This window comes from Gallus gallus, chromosome 25 (assembly GCF_016699485.2).
Source record: "Gallus gallus isolate bGalGal1 chromosome 25, bGalGal1.mat.broiler.GRCg7b, whole genome shotgun sequence".
In the NCBI taxonomy this organism is placed as follows: domain Eukaryota; kingdom Metazoa; phylum Chordata; class Aves; order Galliformes; family Phasianidae; genus Gallus; species Gallus gallus.
Window position 1 is genome coordinate 2,622,856 of NC_052556.1, and position 15,735 is coordinate 2,638,590.

The following is a 15,735-nucleotide window of genomic DNA, read 5'->3' on the forward strand; positions in this document are numbered from 1 at the left end:
GAGACATTTTTGGACTGTTTTGCACCCCCCCCCCCCATCAGGAGCAGCTCTCCCTTCTGCCCCAACCTCTGTCCCCTCTGCCCTCCCCGGGGAGCACCCCCAGATCCCCACCCCAACATTCTATGCCCACACCTCAACGGGGCCATGAGGGCAGTGGAGTTCACTGATTGTCTCTTTAATTGCCCGACACGGTTTGGTTTTAATTGCCCTACACGGTAGGACGAGCCCAGCTCTAGGGCACAGCCCCCTGTACCCCCATCCTGCCCTGCCCCCCCTGGGGTGGTCCCACAGCCCCCACAGTGCTGAATAAATTAAGGGAGAAAAAATGGAAGATGGGAATGTGGGGACATGAGGGACCCCATCAGTGGGGAGGATGGGGGCACAGCTGGGGGGGGGGAGGGGGCTATAGGGACACTTGTCACCTGGGGGTGGTGGGAGAGGGGATACAGTGCCCTCTGTGACCCTGCAGCACAGAGGACCCCGTGGGGGCTCAGGGCACTGGGGGGGGTTTGGGTGGCAGGGGGGGCTTTGTGGACAGGGGGGGCTTCATGGAGAGCGAGCGCTGCAGGGGAATGGCATGGGGACCCCATGGCGGTGCCCCCCCCGGTGCCCCCAGTGAGTACATGCGGGTGAGGCCGCGTGCCATGCCTGGGGGCCTCGCTGCCCCCCCAGGCCCCCCCAGGGAGTGTCTCTGTGCCAGCGGCCGGCGGGGCGGGGGGGGGCTGTCAGGGGGCACATCGAGGCGCCGGGGGGCTCCGTCCCATGGGGCAAATGGGGAAGAACCCGGCTGCACCCGGTTGGCCATAGGGCCGGGGGGGGGCAGCGACCACCCTGCAGCTCCCGAGCCCTCCAGGGTGGCTCTGAGTGGGGGTCCCGGGCCAGGGGGCTGCGGGGTGCTGAGCCCGTGGGGTGTCCTGGTGGGGGGCTCTGGGCTGGGCTCCGGGCTGGGCAGCTCCGGGTGTGGGTCCCAGGCCCCGCTGTGCGGGGGCAGCGGGGGGTAGAGGCGTGGGGCGGGCGGGGGACGCGGGCTGGGGGGCTCGGGGGCACCTTTGGGTGCTGCTGGTCGGCGGGTGCAGGCGGCTCCCAGTCCTGCCACCAGTGCTCCCAGTACGAAGGCGCCCAGCACGCAGCCCACCAGCACCGGTACCGGCACCGCCGCCTCCGGCACCGCTCCGCGGACCCCTGCAGGCAGCACCCAAAGGTGGCACCCACATCCCTCCTGCCCACACCTCCCCCCATCCCATCCCATCCCATCCCATCCCATCCCATCCCATCCCATCCCATCCCATCCCATCCTCCTCTGTGGTCCTTCAGATCCCTCTCCCCTCCCGGGTCCCCCAGTCCCTGCGTCCCTCCTGTCCCCAAGGCCCCTCCGTTGTCCCCACATCCCCCATCCCGTCCCCAGCCCGTGGTCCTTGGGGTCCTTCCCCATCCTTTGGGTCCCGTTCCCACCCCCTGTCCTGGTCCCCAAGGTTCCACCCATACCCCTTCCCCACTCCACAGTCCCCTCCTGGTCCATGTGTCCCCCCCCAGACTCAGGGTCCCCCCCAGGGCTGTCCCAGCTGGGGGATGTGTGGGTGTCACTCACTGTGGGCCACGTCCCCATTGTCCGCATCCCCGTCCCCTGCAGATGCTGCACCTGGGAGAGCACAGTGGGGTCGGGTCTGGGACCACCCGTGTCCCCCCATGTCCACTGGCGCCCCCCACGTGCCCCAAAGGTCCTCCTGGTGCCACCCGCAGTGCCCGATGGCCCCAGATGTCCCCTATTGCCCCCAGTATTCCCCACATCTCTCAACGTCCCCAAATACCCCTCTGTGCCCCCACCCCCCCACTGTCCCCAACTGCCCCCCTTGATGCCATCTGCATCCCCCCACGACCCCACATCCCCAGATGTCTCCTCACCTGCACAGGTCCCCGTCAGCCCGCTGGACCCCTCCACGTCCTGCTCAAAGCCGTCCCTGGGGGACACAGTGTGGACACATCGGTCCCAACCCCCCCCCCGGGAAGGGGACACCCAGGAATTGGGGTTGCCTCTGACCCATTGCAGCCCCACACCGCAGTGGGGAGGAGGGGATGCACTCACGGGAGGTCCTCAGAGAAGGGGACGCAGCCCCCGGGGGGCAGCCAGACGCAGTAGGGGTCCCGCGCTGCCAGGCAGCTCCTGTGTGGGGTCAGTGCTCAGTGTGGGGCTGTGGGGGGGGTCCCCTGTGCCTCCCCATGTCCCCATACCGGCGGCACTGCCCGTGCCGGGCGCAGCGGCTCAGGGGCAGTCGCACGATGCACCCCGAGAAGGCGACGAAGAGCTCCCGGCCTTCGGGGTGCAGCTCCAACCCCAACACCCGGCTGGCACCGCGCGGCCCCCGGCACCTGCAGACCCCACAGCCCCTGTAGTGCCCAGAGGTGCCCCACGGCCCCCACAGGGCCCCACAGCACCCACACAGCCCCATTACCCCCATCAGTCCCACACGGCACACACACGGCCCCATAGCACCCACCCGACCCCACCACACCAACCTGACCCCATAGCACCCCCAACCCTATAGCACCCACCCGACCCCACCGCACCCATATGAGCCCATAGCACCGCCCTGACCCCATAGCACCCACAAAGCCCCCATCAACGCCCCACCTGACCCCACGGCACCCACCTCCCGGCCTCATACAGCCTGATCTCCTCCAGCAGCACCGCCTCAGTGCCACCGTCCCCATTGTTGTCCCCGTTGTTGTCCCCGTTGCCGTCCCCGTGTCCCGCAGTGTCACCGTGCTGCCCGTTGTCCCCGGGGCGTCGTGCGGCCGTCAGCACCTTCAGCACCCGCCCGTCCTCCGAGCCCACAAACAGCACCGTGTGGTTCCCCCGCGGCCCCGCGCCCACATCCACCGCCAGCTGCGTCAGCCTGCGTGCACCGAGGCGCTCAGGGTCCCTCTTCTGTGTCCCCAGGGCCGCCCCACGTGTCCCCAGCCCCGCCGGCCCCGTCACCTGGTGCCGGTTTGGGTGAAGAGCGGCCGTCCCCCGGCGGGCACCACCGCCCCGTGCAGCAGGGGGTGCTCCTTGGCGAAGGACAGCGTCTCGTCGGGGATGTCCCCAGAGGTGACAATGGCAGCGGCCGACCCCATCCCCGCACAGCAGCCGGGTCTGGGGACGTCGGAGTACGCAAGGGGACGTGAGTGTGGGGACACGGCTACAGGGACGGGGGGACGTGGGGGACAGGGGTGCACGGGTATGGGGACAGGGGGGCATGGGGACAATGGGACATGGCTGTGGGGGCACGGGGAGATGGGGACATGGCCAAGGGAACGTGCCTATAGGGACAATGGGACATGGCTATGGGGGCATGGGGGCATGGGGACATGGCCAAGGGAACGTGGCTATAGGGACAATGGGACATGGCTATGGGGGCATGGGGACATGACTAAAGGGTCACAGGGACCCGGGGGTCACCTGGGCCGGGGCACGCGCTCCTCGGGCACTGGGGGCCATGGGGCCGCGGCACCGCGGGGGTCAGCAAAGGGTCCCTCGAAGGCGCGTTCCACGTCCGCCAGGTAGAAGGCGCACACAGCCGAGCCCGGGATGCTGTGGGTGACGCGTGGCACTGCCTGGGGACACCCGGCAGCCCCGACCTCCGAGTCCCCGTGTCCCCCACACAGCCCCGTCACCATGTCTGCCCGCCCCCCACGCTCACGGCACCTCTATCCCCTTGGGCGCCCAGGTCCCTATTTCCCCATCTGCCTCTCCCCATGTCCCCAATGTCCCACATCCCCATAGTCACATCCCCATGTCCCCAGTGTCCCATGTCCCCAGTGTCCCATGTCCCCAGTGTCCCACATCCCCAGTGTCCCACATCCCCAGTCACATCCCCGCTGTCCCCACACCTGTTGCGCTGCGTCCCAAACACCGCCAGCACCGCGGGCTGCCCGTGCAGTGTGTGGGGCGCAGTGACGGCCTCGAGGACATCGAAGTGGAAGGGGACGTCCCCGGGCACGGCGCACTGCAGCCGCTTCTTCAGGAACGACGTCCAGCGCCGCTCCAGGACCCGCGGGGACCCCCCGGCGTCATTGCGGCACACGCGGCCCACGCGGGACACCGGCACCTGCGGCGGGAACAGCGCCCCCAGCGGCGGGGGTGGGAACTGCACGTGTTGGTGGGAACGGCGCCCCCAGCGGCGGGGGTGGGAACAGCGGCACGGGAGGGGGTCGGGGTCAGGGTTGGGGTCGAGGTTATGGTTAGATTTAGGGCTGGGGTCGGGATTAGGGTCAGGGTCAGAGCTATGGGGTCAGCTTCAAGGTGTGGATTGGGGTCGGGGTTGCTTCCATGGGGTGCAGTTATGGACGCCCACCTTCCCCGGCAGCCCCAGCTCCGCCGCCATCTCCCGGAAGAAGAAGTAGACGTGCGCTCCGTGGGGCATCGCGTGGACGAAGTGCGGCTCTGGGGACAGCGCGGCCATCAGCACCACTGCGTCCCCACAGCCGCAGTGCCCCACGGCCCCGACGGCCCCACGCACCCCGCAGCCAGCGGGAGCTGTACTTGATGCTGCGCAGCGCCGGGCCGCGCACACTGCGGTAGATGACGGCGTCGCTCGCCTGGAAGTCGGCCACGGTGGCGGAGTACAGACGGTCGTCTGCGGGAACAGTGAGTCGGGCAGTGCCACACCTGCCCCACACCCCCACGCCCCACGCCCCACGCCCCACATCCCCACACCCCACACCCCCACACCCCACGTCCCCTCAGTGTCACCCACCAGCAAAAGTGGCTGCAATGCTCTGCCGTGCATCAAAGGGGCAGCGCGCCTGTCCGGGCAGCTCCTCGCCCTCCTGCTGTAGGGTCAGCGCCTGCAGGACCCCATAGCACCCCATAGGGTCTCACAGTGCCCAGTAGGGGTCCCATAGTGCCCCAATGGGGATCCATCTCATACAGCCCCAATGGGATCCCATAGGGTGCAGTGGGGCCCCATTCTGCCCCATGGGGTCCCCCCACCTGGTAGGTGCGGCACACGGGGCTGAAGGCGTTGGTCCCACAGACAAAGAGGGTCCGGGCATCGCGGGGCAGCAGCACACGGATGTGGTTGTGACAGCCGTCCTGTGGGACAGCCCCATCACCACCCCATCATCACCACCCCATCATTACCACCCCATCACCCCACAGCCCCATAACCCCAAAGCCCCATCCCCCATACTCCTCACCCACCCCACACCCCCTACTCTCATACCCCACACATACTCCACACACCCATCACTCCCCCCGACCCCACATCCCCCATACCCCTCATACATCTCATACACCCCATACCCCTCATACACCCTCCACCCCACATCCCCCCCCCCTACCTGCACCTCTCCCCGCACAGCACAGCCGGCTCTGTCCCGTGGTTCCCAGGTGACGCTCTGGGGGGGGAACACAGCGGGTGGGACTGGGACCCCTCTGCCCCCCACTGCCCCCCCCACTGCCTCCCCACTGCCCCACTCCCCCCAACCTCCAACCCCCCCACTGCCCCCCACTGCCCATAGCCCCCCACCCCCCCACTCCCACTCCCACCCCCTCCATCCCCCCCCGCTCCCCTCATTGCCCCCCACTGCCCCCCCCATTACCCGATGGGGGTACAGCGCTGTCGGGTCCCCCCCCAGAGCGAAGGCGTAGAGGTGGTCCCTGTGGGGCACAGCGGGGGGAGATGCGGCCGTGCACCGCCGTGCAACAGGAGCACGGAACGGTGCATGAGAGCACACGAGTGTGCAACGAGAACATGGAACTTTGCACAAGCGTGTGCAAGCGACGCAGCAAGCCGGCAGACGTGAGTACAGGCGTAAGCACGTGTGCAAAGCAACGCGCCGCCACACACGGGGACAAACGGCCCTTGCACGAGCAGCGTTGCACGCTCACCGCGCGGCCACCAGCAGCGTCCCGTTGAGGCGCAGCATTCGCTGGAAGCCGATGCCGAACTCCGCGCTGCCGTTGTCCCCGCGGAGACCCCCGAAGCGCGGATAGGAGGCGGTGGCTGCGGGGGGCGGGAGGGGGGACGCGGTGACCCCATGCCCCGTTGTGCCCCCGTTGTGCCCCCGCTGCGTCCCCGCTCACCTGACAGCCCCACGGCGCTGCGCGGCTCGAGGTCCCGCGGGAAGGACAGCGCCAGCGCTGCGGGACCCACGAGGACGAGGAGGGGGAGAGGGGGGGCGGCGGCAGCGCGGGGCGGCATCGCCGGGGGCGGCCCCAGAGGTGGCACCGCAACGCGCTGTGCGGGGACGACGTCAGCGGCCCCCACAACCCACAGCCCTACGGAGCCCCATAGGACCCCTTAGGACCCTTAAGTCCACAGCCCCACGGGACCCTATAGGACCCACAGGACCCCATAGGACCCGCCGCCCCCACAGCCCCACGGGACCCTATAGGACCCACAGCCCCATAGGACTCCATCGGACCCCATAACCTCATAGAACCCCAGAGGACCCACAGCCCCCAAAGCCCCACAGGACCCCATGGGATCTCATAACCCCATAGGACCCCACAGGACCCACCACCCCACAGCCTCACAGGACCCCATAAACCCCATAGGACCCATAGGACCCACCACCCCACAGCCTCACAGGACCCCATAGGACCCCATAACCCCATAGAACCCACCACCCCACAGCCTCACGGGACCCCATAGGACCCCATAACCCCATAGAACCCACCACCCCACAGCCTCACAGGACCCCATAGGACCCCATAACCCCATAGAACCCACCACCCCACAGCCTCACAGGACCCCATAGGACCCCATAACCCCATAGGACCCCGCTGCCCTACCGCCCGGTACCGCTGAGCGCCGCGCCCCGAGGGCTCCTGCAGCGGCTCCGCCCCGGAACGGGGCCGTAATCGGACGGGACGGAGTGGGACGGGGAGGAGTGGGGGGGGTGGGAGGGGTTGCGGACACGCGCGGGCGCCCCACGCGCGGAGGGGACGCGGTGATTTGGGGGGAATTTGGGCTGTGGGGTTTGTTTGTGTGGGGGGGTCGCGGTGTCACCGCGCTGTGCGTCCCCTCCTCCCCCCCCCTCCCCGCGGCGCTATAATTAGCGCTAATCGCCGTAATGAGCTGAGCCCCGCGATCCCGCGTGTGCGCGCACGTGGGCTCCTCCCGCGGCTCCGCAGCGCCCACGCGGGGACGCGGCCATAGGGACCCATTGGTGCCCCCTCGTCCCGTGTCCCCACAGTGCCCCACGGATGTCCCCCCGCCCCACTGATGTCCCCACAGTGCCCCACTGATGTCCCCCCGCCCCATCGGTGTCCCCCCGCCCCCATCACATTTCCCCTCCCTCCGTCCCCCCACGCGCGTCTTTATGGGGTCCGCACCCCCCCCCCCCCCGGTGCCGCCCACGGGGACACTGCGGGGTCCCCCCCGCAATGAGGGCACACGGCGACCTCTGGCGGCCCGCGGGGACCAATAGGGACAGCGCCGACATCCCATAACCGTGATGGTGACCCCACAGCTGGGACAGTGCCGCGTCCCGTGGGGTGACACACAGAGCTCCCTTTTATTTACACGTTGCAGGGTGGGAAACCCACGGGTGACCGACCCCGACCCCAGCCCCAAAAACACCCCGGAAGGCAAAGACCCCAAAGGGACAAAGACCCCAAAGGACAAAGCCATACAAATAAATAGGATCAGAGGGAAAGCATCACCGGGTGAACCCCATCCCAGTGCGAGAGGGAGGCTGCAGTCCTCGGGTTTGGCTGACCCCAAAGTGGGGCACGACCCGACAGGAGCCCCCCCTGCGTCCCATCCCCGCAGTCACGGCGTCCCCACGGCCACAGCGGTGTCCCCACGGCCACAGCGGTGTCCCCACAGCCACAGCGATGTCCCCACGGCCACAGCGGTGTCCCCACGGCCACAGCGGTGTCCCCACAGCCACAGCGATGTCCCCACAGCCACAGCGGTGTCCCCACGGCCACAGCGGTGTCCCCACGGCCACAGCGATGTCCCCACGGCCACAGCGGTGTCCCCACGCTCACAACGTGAAGATCTCATCCTCGGTGTCGCGCAGTGCGGCCGCCCGCCGTGTCCGGGTGAGGGGCTGAGCGCCGAGTTGGGGACCCCGCAGGGACGGCCCCGGGGGGGGGAGCGGGACGGCGGCCTCGGGGACACTGCGGGGACACGGGGGGTGGCAGTGAGTGGCGACCCCATAACCAAACCCGGTAGGAAGGTGGGGGTGTGGGGTGGGGGACACGGGGTGGCGCTGAGTGATGACCCCAGAGCCAAACCCCATAGGAGAGTGGGCTGGGGGACATGCGGAGGCAATGAGCGGTGACCCCATAACCAAACCCCGTAGGAAAGTGAGAGCGAGATGGGGGACGTGGAGGGGTGACGGTGGGCGTGGGGACTGGCAGTGAGCGGTGACCCCAGACCCAAATCCCATAATAAAGGTGTTGGTGCGGGGTGGGGGACACGGGGTGGCGCTGAGCGGCGACCCCATAACCAAACCCCATAGGGTGGGGGGGCGGTGGGCGCTCACCCGGTGCGCAGCCGCTGTTCCACCACCGCTGCTTTGGAGCGGCCGATGTCGGCGTCGAGGCGGCGCAGGAAGTCGGTGGCCGTGAGGTCGTGGGGCGGCGCGGCAGTGGTGGTGGCGGCGGTGGCGGTTGTGGGGTCCGACGGCGCCGACCCCATGGGAGCCTCAGTGGGGCACCCCGGGGGGGGGATGAGGAGGGTGGGCTTCAGGAAAATGGTGTCCGATGTGTAGAGGCGGTTGGCGCGTTTGATCTGCTCCATCTGTGGGACAGAGATGGGGGCGGGGGGGTGGGATAAGGGATGGAATAGGGACAGGGATGGGAAAAGCATTGGGACGGGAGCGGGGATGGGACGGAACGGGACGGATATGGGACGGGATGGCAGAGAGAGAGTGAGAGGATGGGGACGGGGATGGGATAGGAAAGGGATGGGGACGGGGATGGGATGGGCACAGCGCAGGACCAGGGCCGGCACGGGACGCGATGGGGACGCGGCTGTGACGGCGCGGTGCCCGCTGTGGGCTCAGCCCGCCGCCCCTCCCGGCGCTCACCGTCACTCCGTAGCGCAGCGCCAGTCCCGGCAAAGTGTCCCCGGGCCCCACTCGGTGCTCCCGACCCCCCGCCATAGCGGGGCGCCCCGCTGCTCCCCGGCCCCGCTCGGGCCCGGCGCGGAGGCCGCTGGGAGTCGTAGTCCCGCGGCCTTCGGGTCCTAGAGCGGAAGTGCGACGGAGAACTACAGCTCCCGTCGTGCCTCGCGGCTCCGCGGCGCCGCGCTCCCCATTGGTCCCCGCGTCCGCGCGAGGTACGACGGGACGGAGGACCCGGAAGCGGACGGCGGGCGCTCCCCATGGCGACGGCGGAGCAGCGCTGGGGGCCGCCATGTCCTTCAAGCGGGATGGGGACGACGCGGGGCAGCTGGCGGTGCTGCAGGTCAGCCCCCCCACCCCGGCTCGCTTTCCCTCCGGTTCCCTTTGGCAGACGGGGGGGGGGGGGTGAGGCCGCGTTCCCCCCCTAACGGGCGCGCATTGCGGGGCGGGGGACGCTCTGACGGCGCCTCTTCGGCCCCTCGCAGAGGAGACGCGTGGCGGAGCTGTTGGCCAATTACATCCCGGAGGACGAAGCGCTGCTGCTGAGGAGCGGGAGGTGAACGGCAACTGCGCCCAAAGCGTTGGGCGGGGGGCGGCGGGGGAACCCTCAGCGCGGGAGGGGCGCGGACCCATCGCTGGGCCCGGAGATGCTCCAACCGCGCTGCGGTTCGTCCCCACGCAGATACGCCTGCACGGTGTGCCCGCACCGCCCCGTCTTCGACACGCTGGAGGTGCTGGCGGTGCACCGGGCCGGCAGGAAGCACGTGGGCAGTGAGTGCGGGGCTGCGAGGGGCGCAGCGCTGGGAGGGGGAGGGGGGGGGGAGGCCGTGTGAGCGCCCCCACACCGCCCCTTCCCTCCTTTCCAGGCCTACGGCGCTGCTACGGCGGCAGCCGCGCTCAGGAGGCGGCGGTGCGGGAGCGGCAGTGCCAGGAGGTGGCGCTGAGCACTGAGGTGGGTGCGGAGCCCCCTCCCCTTCCCCGGCCCCCCAAGGGCGGCTCTGAGCTCGGCCCCCCCCTCCCCCCGCAGGGCTCCGCGGCCCCTCTGCTGCTCAGGACGAGGCGGATCGCGCAGAGCGCGCTGCTGAAGGCCGCTCCGTACAGCAGCTGCTGCCGGAGGACGGGGTGAGGATTCGGCTCCGCTGCCGCGGCGCTGGGAGAGCCTCCATCCCAGCGCCCCCAGCCCCGATGGTGTCCCTGCAGGGCGGATGGAAGCGGGGCGAGAGCGGGAAGGGCCCGAATGGGGCCGAGCGCCGCCCCCACAGCCATGAAGGAGCGCAGGGATGCAGTGGAGGCCGCTGCTGCAGTTGTGCTGCCCGGGCAGTGCGGTGCGGGAGGAGGTGAGCGCCGTCAGAGCTCGGAGTTGGGCCCGTGGGGGGGACGTGGGGGCCCCGGAGTGCGTGAGGGGGGAGAGGGGAGCTGTGGGGGTCTGAGCCCGGCACTGTGGGAGCGGCTGGGGGGGACAGGGGGGGCGCAACCTGAGGAGAGGAGCTGCATGAGGGCTGCTGGGGGCCGTGGTGCTGTGAGGGTCTCTCATCTATGATTCACTGATTCTTTGCTCTCTGCATTGGGCAGAGGCAGCACCGGGTTCCACCCACGCCCAGGAGGGCGTCCCGAGGGGGGCTCCGCCATCGCCGCCCCCCACCCGGCCCACAGCCGTCAGCCCCACACGGCGCCAGGCGCTGCAGCGATACCTACAGCTGCGGAGGTGAGTTGGGGGCTGTGGGGGTGGGACCCCCATTGCTGCCCTCTGCTCAGCCCTGCTCTGTCTGTCTGTCCGTCCGTCTGCAGCGCCGGGTGGATCCAGGACCCCTCTGGGAAGTGGCTGAAGGATGAGAACGCCGAGTTTGACTCTGATGAGGATGAGCCCCCTCCGCTGCTGCCCACCTGAGGTGCCCATCCTCCAGGGCTGCCCCCAGCCCCACTGCTGTGAGAACGGGGCAGCTGGAGACGAAGGGCTGTGCGGGCCGTGGGGAAATACAGCCTGGTGCTGCGGCGTCCGGCGTTGGGGGTCCCCTCGTTTTGTACTCACAGAGCGCCCCTTTTTGGGGGTGTCCCTATCGTAGCACTGCAGTCTCAGTGTGGGCTCTGGGCTGTCCCCAGCTGTCCCTGCCCCAGGTCACGCTCAGCGCAGTGCAGGCGTGGCTGCCCGGGGGGTCACAGCCTTTGGGGGTGGCAGCGTTGGGCTCCCCCTCCTGGTGCTCCCAGCAGCTGTCCCTGCGGTCGGCGGAGCGCCCATCCACGTCACCCCCACCTCCCCCCATCAGCCTGTGGGTCCCATGGGTGCTCCCACCTCAGGGCACAGCCCCTCACCCTGCCAACTCCCAAACCACTGCTCCCACCCCGGGGAGAGACCCCCCCCATCCCCCCCAGCCTGTATGTCCCGTGGGCCCCAGAGCTCCTGTCCAGGGTGGGGGGGGGGGGGGCTCCCTGGCAGCGCTGCCCCAGCTGATGTTACACCTGGGCACTGGGATTTACCCGCTTGCTCAGCTCGGGGCCATAAATAGTTGTTGGGATGGGCGCCAGGGCTGCAGTGGGTGCCAACACCAACCCAGCACTGGGCTGAGGGGCTCCTCCCAGAGCCCTGCAGACCCTCACCCACCCCACAGACCCACAGTGCTGGCTGTTATGGGCCTTGGGTGCCCGATTCTGAGCCCTATGGGTGCCCACCTCCCTCCTGGGGGTGTCTCACTTCCACCCCCTGCCCCCCCAAAATCCTGGCGTTGCTCTGGGCCCTGTAACCCAATCCCTTGGGTATAAATACCCCGACCATACAGCTTGCTGCTTCCCGAGGGGATCCAGAGGTCCGGCTGGGCCCTTTAACGAGCCCTTCGTTAACAGTTCAATGTAATTGGGGCCCTCGGGGTCTCAGGCTGTGAAAGAGGGCATTACAGTCTACAAGCCAGCTCTGGCCCTGTGTCTCCGTCCTCTTTATTTACAGCGGATCCGGCCCCAGGGACCCGAAGCAGAGCCTAAGGGTGAGCCGAGCTCCGGGCTCCAGCGGGCCGTGGTGGGGGACGCTCAGGTTTTCTTCTGCTTGCGACCTGGGGCGGGGGAGAGGCAGGTCGGGTCCTGAGATCCCATTAAGCCCCTGATTTCGCCCCATTTCCCCCCTGGGGGCACTCACGGAGTTCGTTGTTGCGGGTGATGGCGATGGCGGCGCGGGCGCGGGGGCCTTGCTGTGTGAAATGGTACCCGAAGCGCACGACGGAGGGGCACTGCTCCAGCATCGTCGCCATCTCCATCTCCACCGTGTCCCCCAGGCGCTGGCACTGCAGGCAGTGGTGCCGTGGGGCAAAATGGGACCCCCCATCCTGACCCCCCCCCCCCCCCGACCCCTCCTGGTCCCTGTGGTTGCCCATCCCCACCTGGTTGTCCACCTTGAGCTCACTCAGGGTGCTGTTCTGGTACATGGCCTTGATGACGCTCATCATGCCAGCACTGGTGATGAAGTTGGACTCAATGTTGAGGCTCTGCAGCGTTTTGTTCTCTGCCAGCATCTCGGCCACAGCCTGCAGGACAGCCGTGTCACCTCGGGGTGTCACCTCGGGGTGTCACCTCACCTCACCGGGGCTGCCTCCCCCCTGTGGGGACGGTGGGGATGTGGGGAGGGACTCACAGTGGCCACGGGGTCGTTGCTGCGGGTCGCCACCAGGCTGAGCTTCTTGACGTGGGTGTTGGTTTTCATGGCTTCACAGATGGCCTTCAGCGTGGAGATAGGAATGTCCTGCAGTGAGGGGACGTGGCTGTGACCGGGGGGGTGGGGACGGCCCCATAGTGGTGCAGTGTCACCAAGGGGGTGCACTGCAGGGGTCTGGACGTCTCCAGGGGCGCAGCCGCCCCCAAGAGCGCGCAGGGTGTCATCGAAGGGTTGCAAGTGGCACCAAGGGGATGGAGGCATTATCGGGGGACGCAGCACCTCCAGAGACCCCCGGGCTCAGGATGAGCACCCCGAGGTCAGCGCAGGGCATGGAGGCTCTGCGGACAGCCCAGGCCGCGGGTGCCGCGCTCACCTTGATGTTGTTGAGGTTGACGTCTTCCAGCGCGCTGTCGTTGGCCTGGATCTGCCGCAGCGTCTCCTCCACGTTGGTGGGGTTCGGGGGCTCATCCGGCACCGGTTTGTACTTATCTGGCTTCACCACGCCTGGGCACGGGGGGGGACAGGGACGTGTGTGAGGGACGTGGTTCGGTGGGTGGGGGGGGACGGTGATCTGGGACGTCTCTTCCAACCCTTCTGATTCTGTGATCACATCTTGGAGCGGTGGGGACGGGTTGGGGTTGGGGTTGGGCTGGGTGGCCTTGGAGGTCTTCTCCAACCTTAACGGTTCTGTGACCCATTTAGGGACACGGATGGTGGGCGTGGGGGGGCCGTGTTGGGGTCGGACTGGGTGACTTTGGAGGTCTTTTCCACCCCCAATGATTCCACGATCCTTTAATTCAAGCGAGCGCAGTGTGGATGGGGTGGGATTGGATGTGGTGATCATGGAGGTATTTCCCAACCGTAATGATTCTGACACAGAGGAGTGGGGTTCCCTCACCCCAATCCCACCACCGGCCCCGCTGCCCCCTCCTTGTGCTCTCCACCCCCCCCCCACGTTGGCTGTGTGCAGCACTCACTGTTGATGCCCTCCGTGTTGGTGATGGTCCCACTGCAGATCGCGTCGTAGTACTGCTTGTTGCTCATCAGTGTGTACATCCCCAGGATGGCTGTCGGACACCCCGGGGGTCACCACACACCCCAGGCCCCCCCCAGAGCCCCACAGGGCAGACCGGGGGCCAGGCTGAAAGCCGAGTGCAGGGATGTGCTGCTGTTGGAGCCGGGGGCTGGCAGGGACCCGATGGCCACAGCGTTGGGGTGCAGGGGAAAGGGGGACACGGGCGGGATGTGGGGATGGGGAGGACGGAGATGGGGTTGGGGTGGGCGGTGTGCAGTGCTGTGGTGCAGCAGCAGCCCCGTGAGAGGGGTCGGTGTGCCACAGCAGCCCCGTGAGAGGGGTCGGTGTGCCGCAGCGGCTCTGTGCAGCGCTGTGCTGTGACGGCAGCCCCACGCTGGACCCACCTGCGATGTCGCACATCTCAGCCTCGGTGGCGTTGGCCAACGCCTCCTCCAGCTCCGGCTCCAGCGTGATCTGCTCCTCGCGGGGGATCTCCCGTGTCGGGTTTTTGGGCACGAAGGGTTTCCCTGTGCAGGGGGATGTGGGTCTCGTCCTGCACGGCCCCGCGGCAGTGGGTGACACCAACCCCGGGGTCTCGGTGACCCCCATGCCAGGCAGGAGCAGCCGGGGAGGGGAAGCGGTGAGGGGTGGCAGCGCCGTGGTGGGGGGGGGTTGGGGGGGGGGTGGCATTGCCAGCACTGTGACATTGCCGGGGGGTGGCCATGCCCGGGGCTGGCGGGGGCCCAACTCGCCCGGGACATCTGAGCTGCTGGTGAGCTCCGTGCCGCCAAGCTAAATATACCTGGTGCTGCGGTGCCCCGTCCCCCCACGGTGTCCCCCCACCTTTCTTCTCCCCAGTGAATGGCACCAGGTCCTCGCGCTCCTTGGCCTCCAGCGCCTGTTTCTCCAGGTGCTGCAGCAGCGCCTCGCGGTCCAGCGGTCCCGTCGGGCTCTTCTGTGTCTGATCCCGCTGCCGCAGCCCCGCCGGCAGCAGGACGTTCTGGGGAAGCACCGGGGGACACCCATGGGTGCTGCCGCTGCCCCGCCTGCCCGGCCCCCCCCCCATGTCCTGCGCTGTGCCGACCCCCGGGCGCACCTCGGGGTCCATCTCCAGCAGCTCGGTGTCCAGCTGCTCCAGCTCCTCGGCCGACAGCTCCTGCAGGATTTTGTCCTCGTCGATGTCCCGGTATTTCTCCAGCTCTTGCCGGTAGGACGTCATGGCTGCGGGATGGGGGGCGGCCTGGGGGGTGGGGGGGGCGTGCAACGCTGATACCTCCACCCCTGAGTGTGCCACAGCTGTGCCATGGGGGTTACTGGGGGGCCGAGGGGGGTCCTGTTGGCCGGGAGCTGTGGGGCGCCCCGGGGTGTGGGTCGGACTCAGGCCTCGCTGTGGTGCTTTTGGGGAAACTGAGGTACAGCACAGCGCTGCTCCCCACGGCCCACAGCCCTCCATACCCCCCCCTTCTGCACCCCACAGCCACCCGGGGAGGAACCGCGGGCGCACACTGAGGACGTGGAGCTCTGTGCCCCCCAGGGGACCCCCAAGGGATGGGGATTTGCCCCCCAACCCGCAGCTCTGAGGATGGGAAGGGGCACTCCGGGGGGACACCGCGGTAACCCCAGCAGCGCCCCCCGAGCTGACAGCAGCGGGAGAAACCCAATGGCACCGCTCAGCACGGGGACCCCCAGCGGCACCCTGAGAGCCCCCCCCAGGTCGGTGTCCTTAGCGGGGACACCCCCACCCCCATCCCCCCCCCAGGCCCTACCTGGCCGCTGGCCGGGGCTGTGGAGCCTGCCTGGGCTGTGCCCGGTGCTGAGCCAAGGGCTCCGGCCGCGCAGGGCATGAGATCAGCGTTTTATTCTGCGAGCCGGCGGCGGGGAGGGGCGAGATCACATATCCTGCTGTTATCGAGCCCTGCCAGCGCCCCGTGCGGCTCCACCCCGGCACCCGCCGCCAGGAGCCCCCCCGGGGCATCGGGGCTCAATGCTGCGTCCGTCTGTCCGTCCCGTCCAGGGGGAG

The 15,735-nt window shown here is 68.7% G+C and overlaps 4 protein-coding genes and 1 long non-coding RNA gene across 9 annotated transcripts; 2 read left to right on the plus strand and 3 right to left on the minus strand.

The window, feature by feature from the left end:
- Window positions 1-154: 154 nt before the first annotated feature.
- SEMA6C (semaphorin 6C) lies at window positions 155-7,124 on the minus strand. Of its 4 annotated transcripts, none has more exons than XM_015280041.4 (18): window positions 6,779-7,124; window positions 6,068-6,262; window positions 5,873-5,987; window positions 5,584-5,641; window positions 5,323-5,379; window positions 4,973-5,074; window positions 4,737-4,827; window positions 4,500-4,616; window positions 4,335-4,423; window positions 3,871-4,088; window positions 3,440-3,571; window positions 2,978-3,133; window positions 2,649-2,894; window positions 2,230-2,367; window positions 2,084-2,161; window positions 1,903-1,958; window positions 1,589-1,639; window positions 155-1,182 (listed from the first exon to the last, which is right to left on the minus strand). In XM_015280041.4, the coding sequence occupies exons 2-18, from the start codon at window positions 6,183-6,185 to the stop codon at window positions 491-493; spliced, it is 2,514 nt and encodes an 837-aa protein (XP_015135527.2). In that variant the 5' UTR covers window positions 6,186-6,262; window positions 6,779-7,124; the 3' UTR covers window positions 155-490. The 4 variants fall into 4 exon arrangements, with proteins under 4 accessions (XP_015135527.2, XP_046759922.1, XP_024999380.2 ...); XM_046903966.1 differs by having other exon boundaries at window positions 6,789-6,843; XM_025143612.3 differs by having other exon boundaries at window positions 6,068-6,221; window positions 6,779-6,843.
- Window positions 3,023-7,644, plus strand: LOC121107596. Its single transcript, XR_005841848.1, has 4 exons — window positions 3,023-3,161; window positions 4,347-4,627; window positions 5,620-5,783; window positions 7,521-7,644. It is a non-coding gene; the product is annotated as an uncharacterized LOC121107596 (long non-coding RNA).
- Window positions 7,436-9,153, minus strand: LYSMD1 (LysM domain containing 1). Of its 2 annotated transcripts, none has more exons than XM_040652660.2 (4): window positions 9,028-9,153; window positions 8,482-8,738; window positions 7,948-8,113; window positions 7,436-7,787 (listed from the first exon to the last, which is right to left on the minus strand). In XM_040652660.2, exons 1-3 carry the CDS (start codon window positions 9,100-9,102, stop codon window positions 7,978-7,980), a joined length of 468 nt encoding a protein of 155 aa, XP_040508594.1. In that variant the 5' UTR covers window positions 9,103-9,153; the 3' UTR covers window positions 7,436-7,787; window positions 7,948-7,977. The 2 variants fall into 2 exon arrangements, with proteins under 2 accessions (XP_040508594.1, XP_040508593.1); XM_040652659.2 differs by having other exon boundaries at window positions 7,436-7,807.
- A 146-nt stretch (window positions 9,154-9,299) lies between these two features.
- On the plus strand, window positions 9,300-11,971 carry SCNM1 (sodium channel modifier 1). The gene is made up of 8 exons (XM_003642671.6): window positions 9,300-9,406; window positions 9,549-9,619; window positions 9,746-9,834; window positions 9,930-10,015; window positions 10,091-10,185; window positions 10,264-10,400; window positions 10,636-10,768; window positions 10,852-11,971. Exons 1-8 carry the CDS (start codon window positions 9,356-9,358, stop codon window positions 10,949-10,951), a joined length of 762 nt encoding a protein of 253 aa, XP_003642719.1. The 5' UTR covers window positions 9,300-9,355; the 3' UTR covers window positions 10,952-11,971.
- On the minus strand, window positions 11,968-15,548 carry TMOD4 (tropomodulin 4). The gene is made up of 10 exons (NM_204774.2): window positions 15,482-15,548; window positions 14,812-14,955; window positions 14,559-14,715; window positions 14,120-14,242; window positions 13,678-13,767; window positions 13,074-13,204; window positions 12,680-12,787; window positions 12,429-12,572; window positions 12,188-12,332; window positions 11,968-12,104 (listed from the first exon to the last, which is right to left on the minus strand). Exons 2-10 carry the CDS (start codon window positions 14,932-14,934, stop codon window positions 12,082-12,084), a joined length of 1,044 nt encoding a protein of 347 aa, NP_990105.2. The 5' UTR covers window positions 14,935-14,955; window positions 15,482-15,548; the 3' UTR covers window positions 11,968-12,081.
- Window positions 15,549-15,735: the final 187 nt, after the last annotated feature.

Coding starts and splice junctions, on each gene's coding strand:
- SEMA6C (XM_015280041.4), bottom strand. CDS start 6,185: ATGCCGCCCCGCGCTGCCGCCGCCCCCCCTCTCCCCCTCCTCGTCCTC. Junction 5,075..5,322: donor CTGTGCGGGGAGAGGTGCAG/GTAGGGGGGGGG, acceptor GCTGTCCCACAG/GACGGCTGTCACAACCACAT. Junction 1,183..1,588: donor CAATGGGGACGTGGCCCACA/GTGAGTGACACC, acceptor TGCTGCCTGCAG/GGGTCCGCGGAGCGGTGCCG.
- LYSMD1 (XM_040652660.2), bottom strand. CDS start 9,102: ATGGCGGGGGGTCGGGAGCACCGAGTGGGGCCCGGGGACACTTTGCCG. Junction 8,739..9,027: donor CGCTGCGCTACGGAGTGACG/GTGAGCGCCGGG, acceptor TCTGTCCCACAG/ATGGAGCAGATCAAACGCGC. Junction 8,114..8,481: donor GAACAGCGGCTGCGCACCGG/GTGAGCGCCCAC, acceptor GTGTCCCCGCAG/TGTCCCCGAGGCCGCCGTCC.
- SCNM1 (XM_003642671.6), top strand. CDS start 9,356: ATGTCCTTCAAGCGGGATGGGGACGACGCGGGGCAGCTGGCGGTGCTG. Junction 10,401..10,635: donor GCAGTGCGGTGCGGGAGGAG/GTGAGCGCCGTC, acceptor TGCATTGGGCAG/AGGCAGCACCGGGTTCCACC. Junction 10,769..10,851: donor CGATACCTACAGCTGCGGAG/GTGAGTTGGGGG, acceptor GTCCGTCTGCAG/CGCCGGGTGGATCCAGGACC.
- TMOD4 (NM_204774.2), bottom strand. CDS start 14,934: ATGACGTCCTACCGGCAAGAGCTGGAGAAATACCGGGACATCGACGAG. Junction 14,243..14,558: donor ATTCACTGGGGAGAAGAAAG/GTGGGGGGACAC, acceptor CCCCCTGCACAG/GGAAACCCTTCGTGCCCAAA. Junction 12,573..12,679: donor GCAACGACCCCGTGGCCACT/GTGAGTCCCTCC, acceptor GCTGTCCTGCAG/GCTGTGGCCGAGATGCTGGC.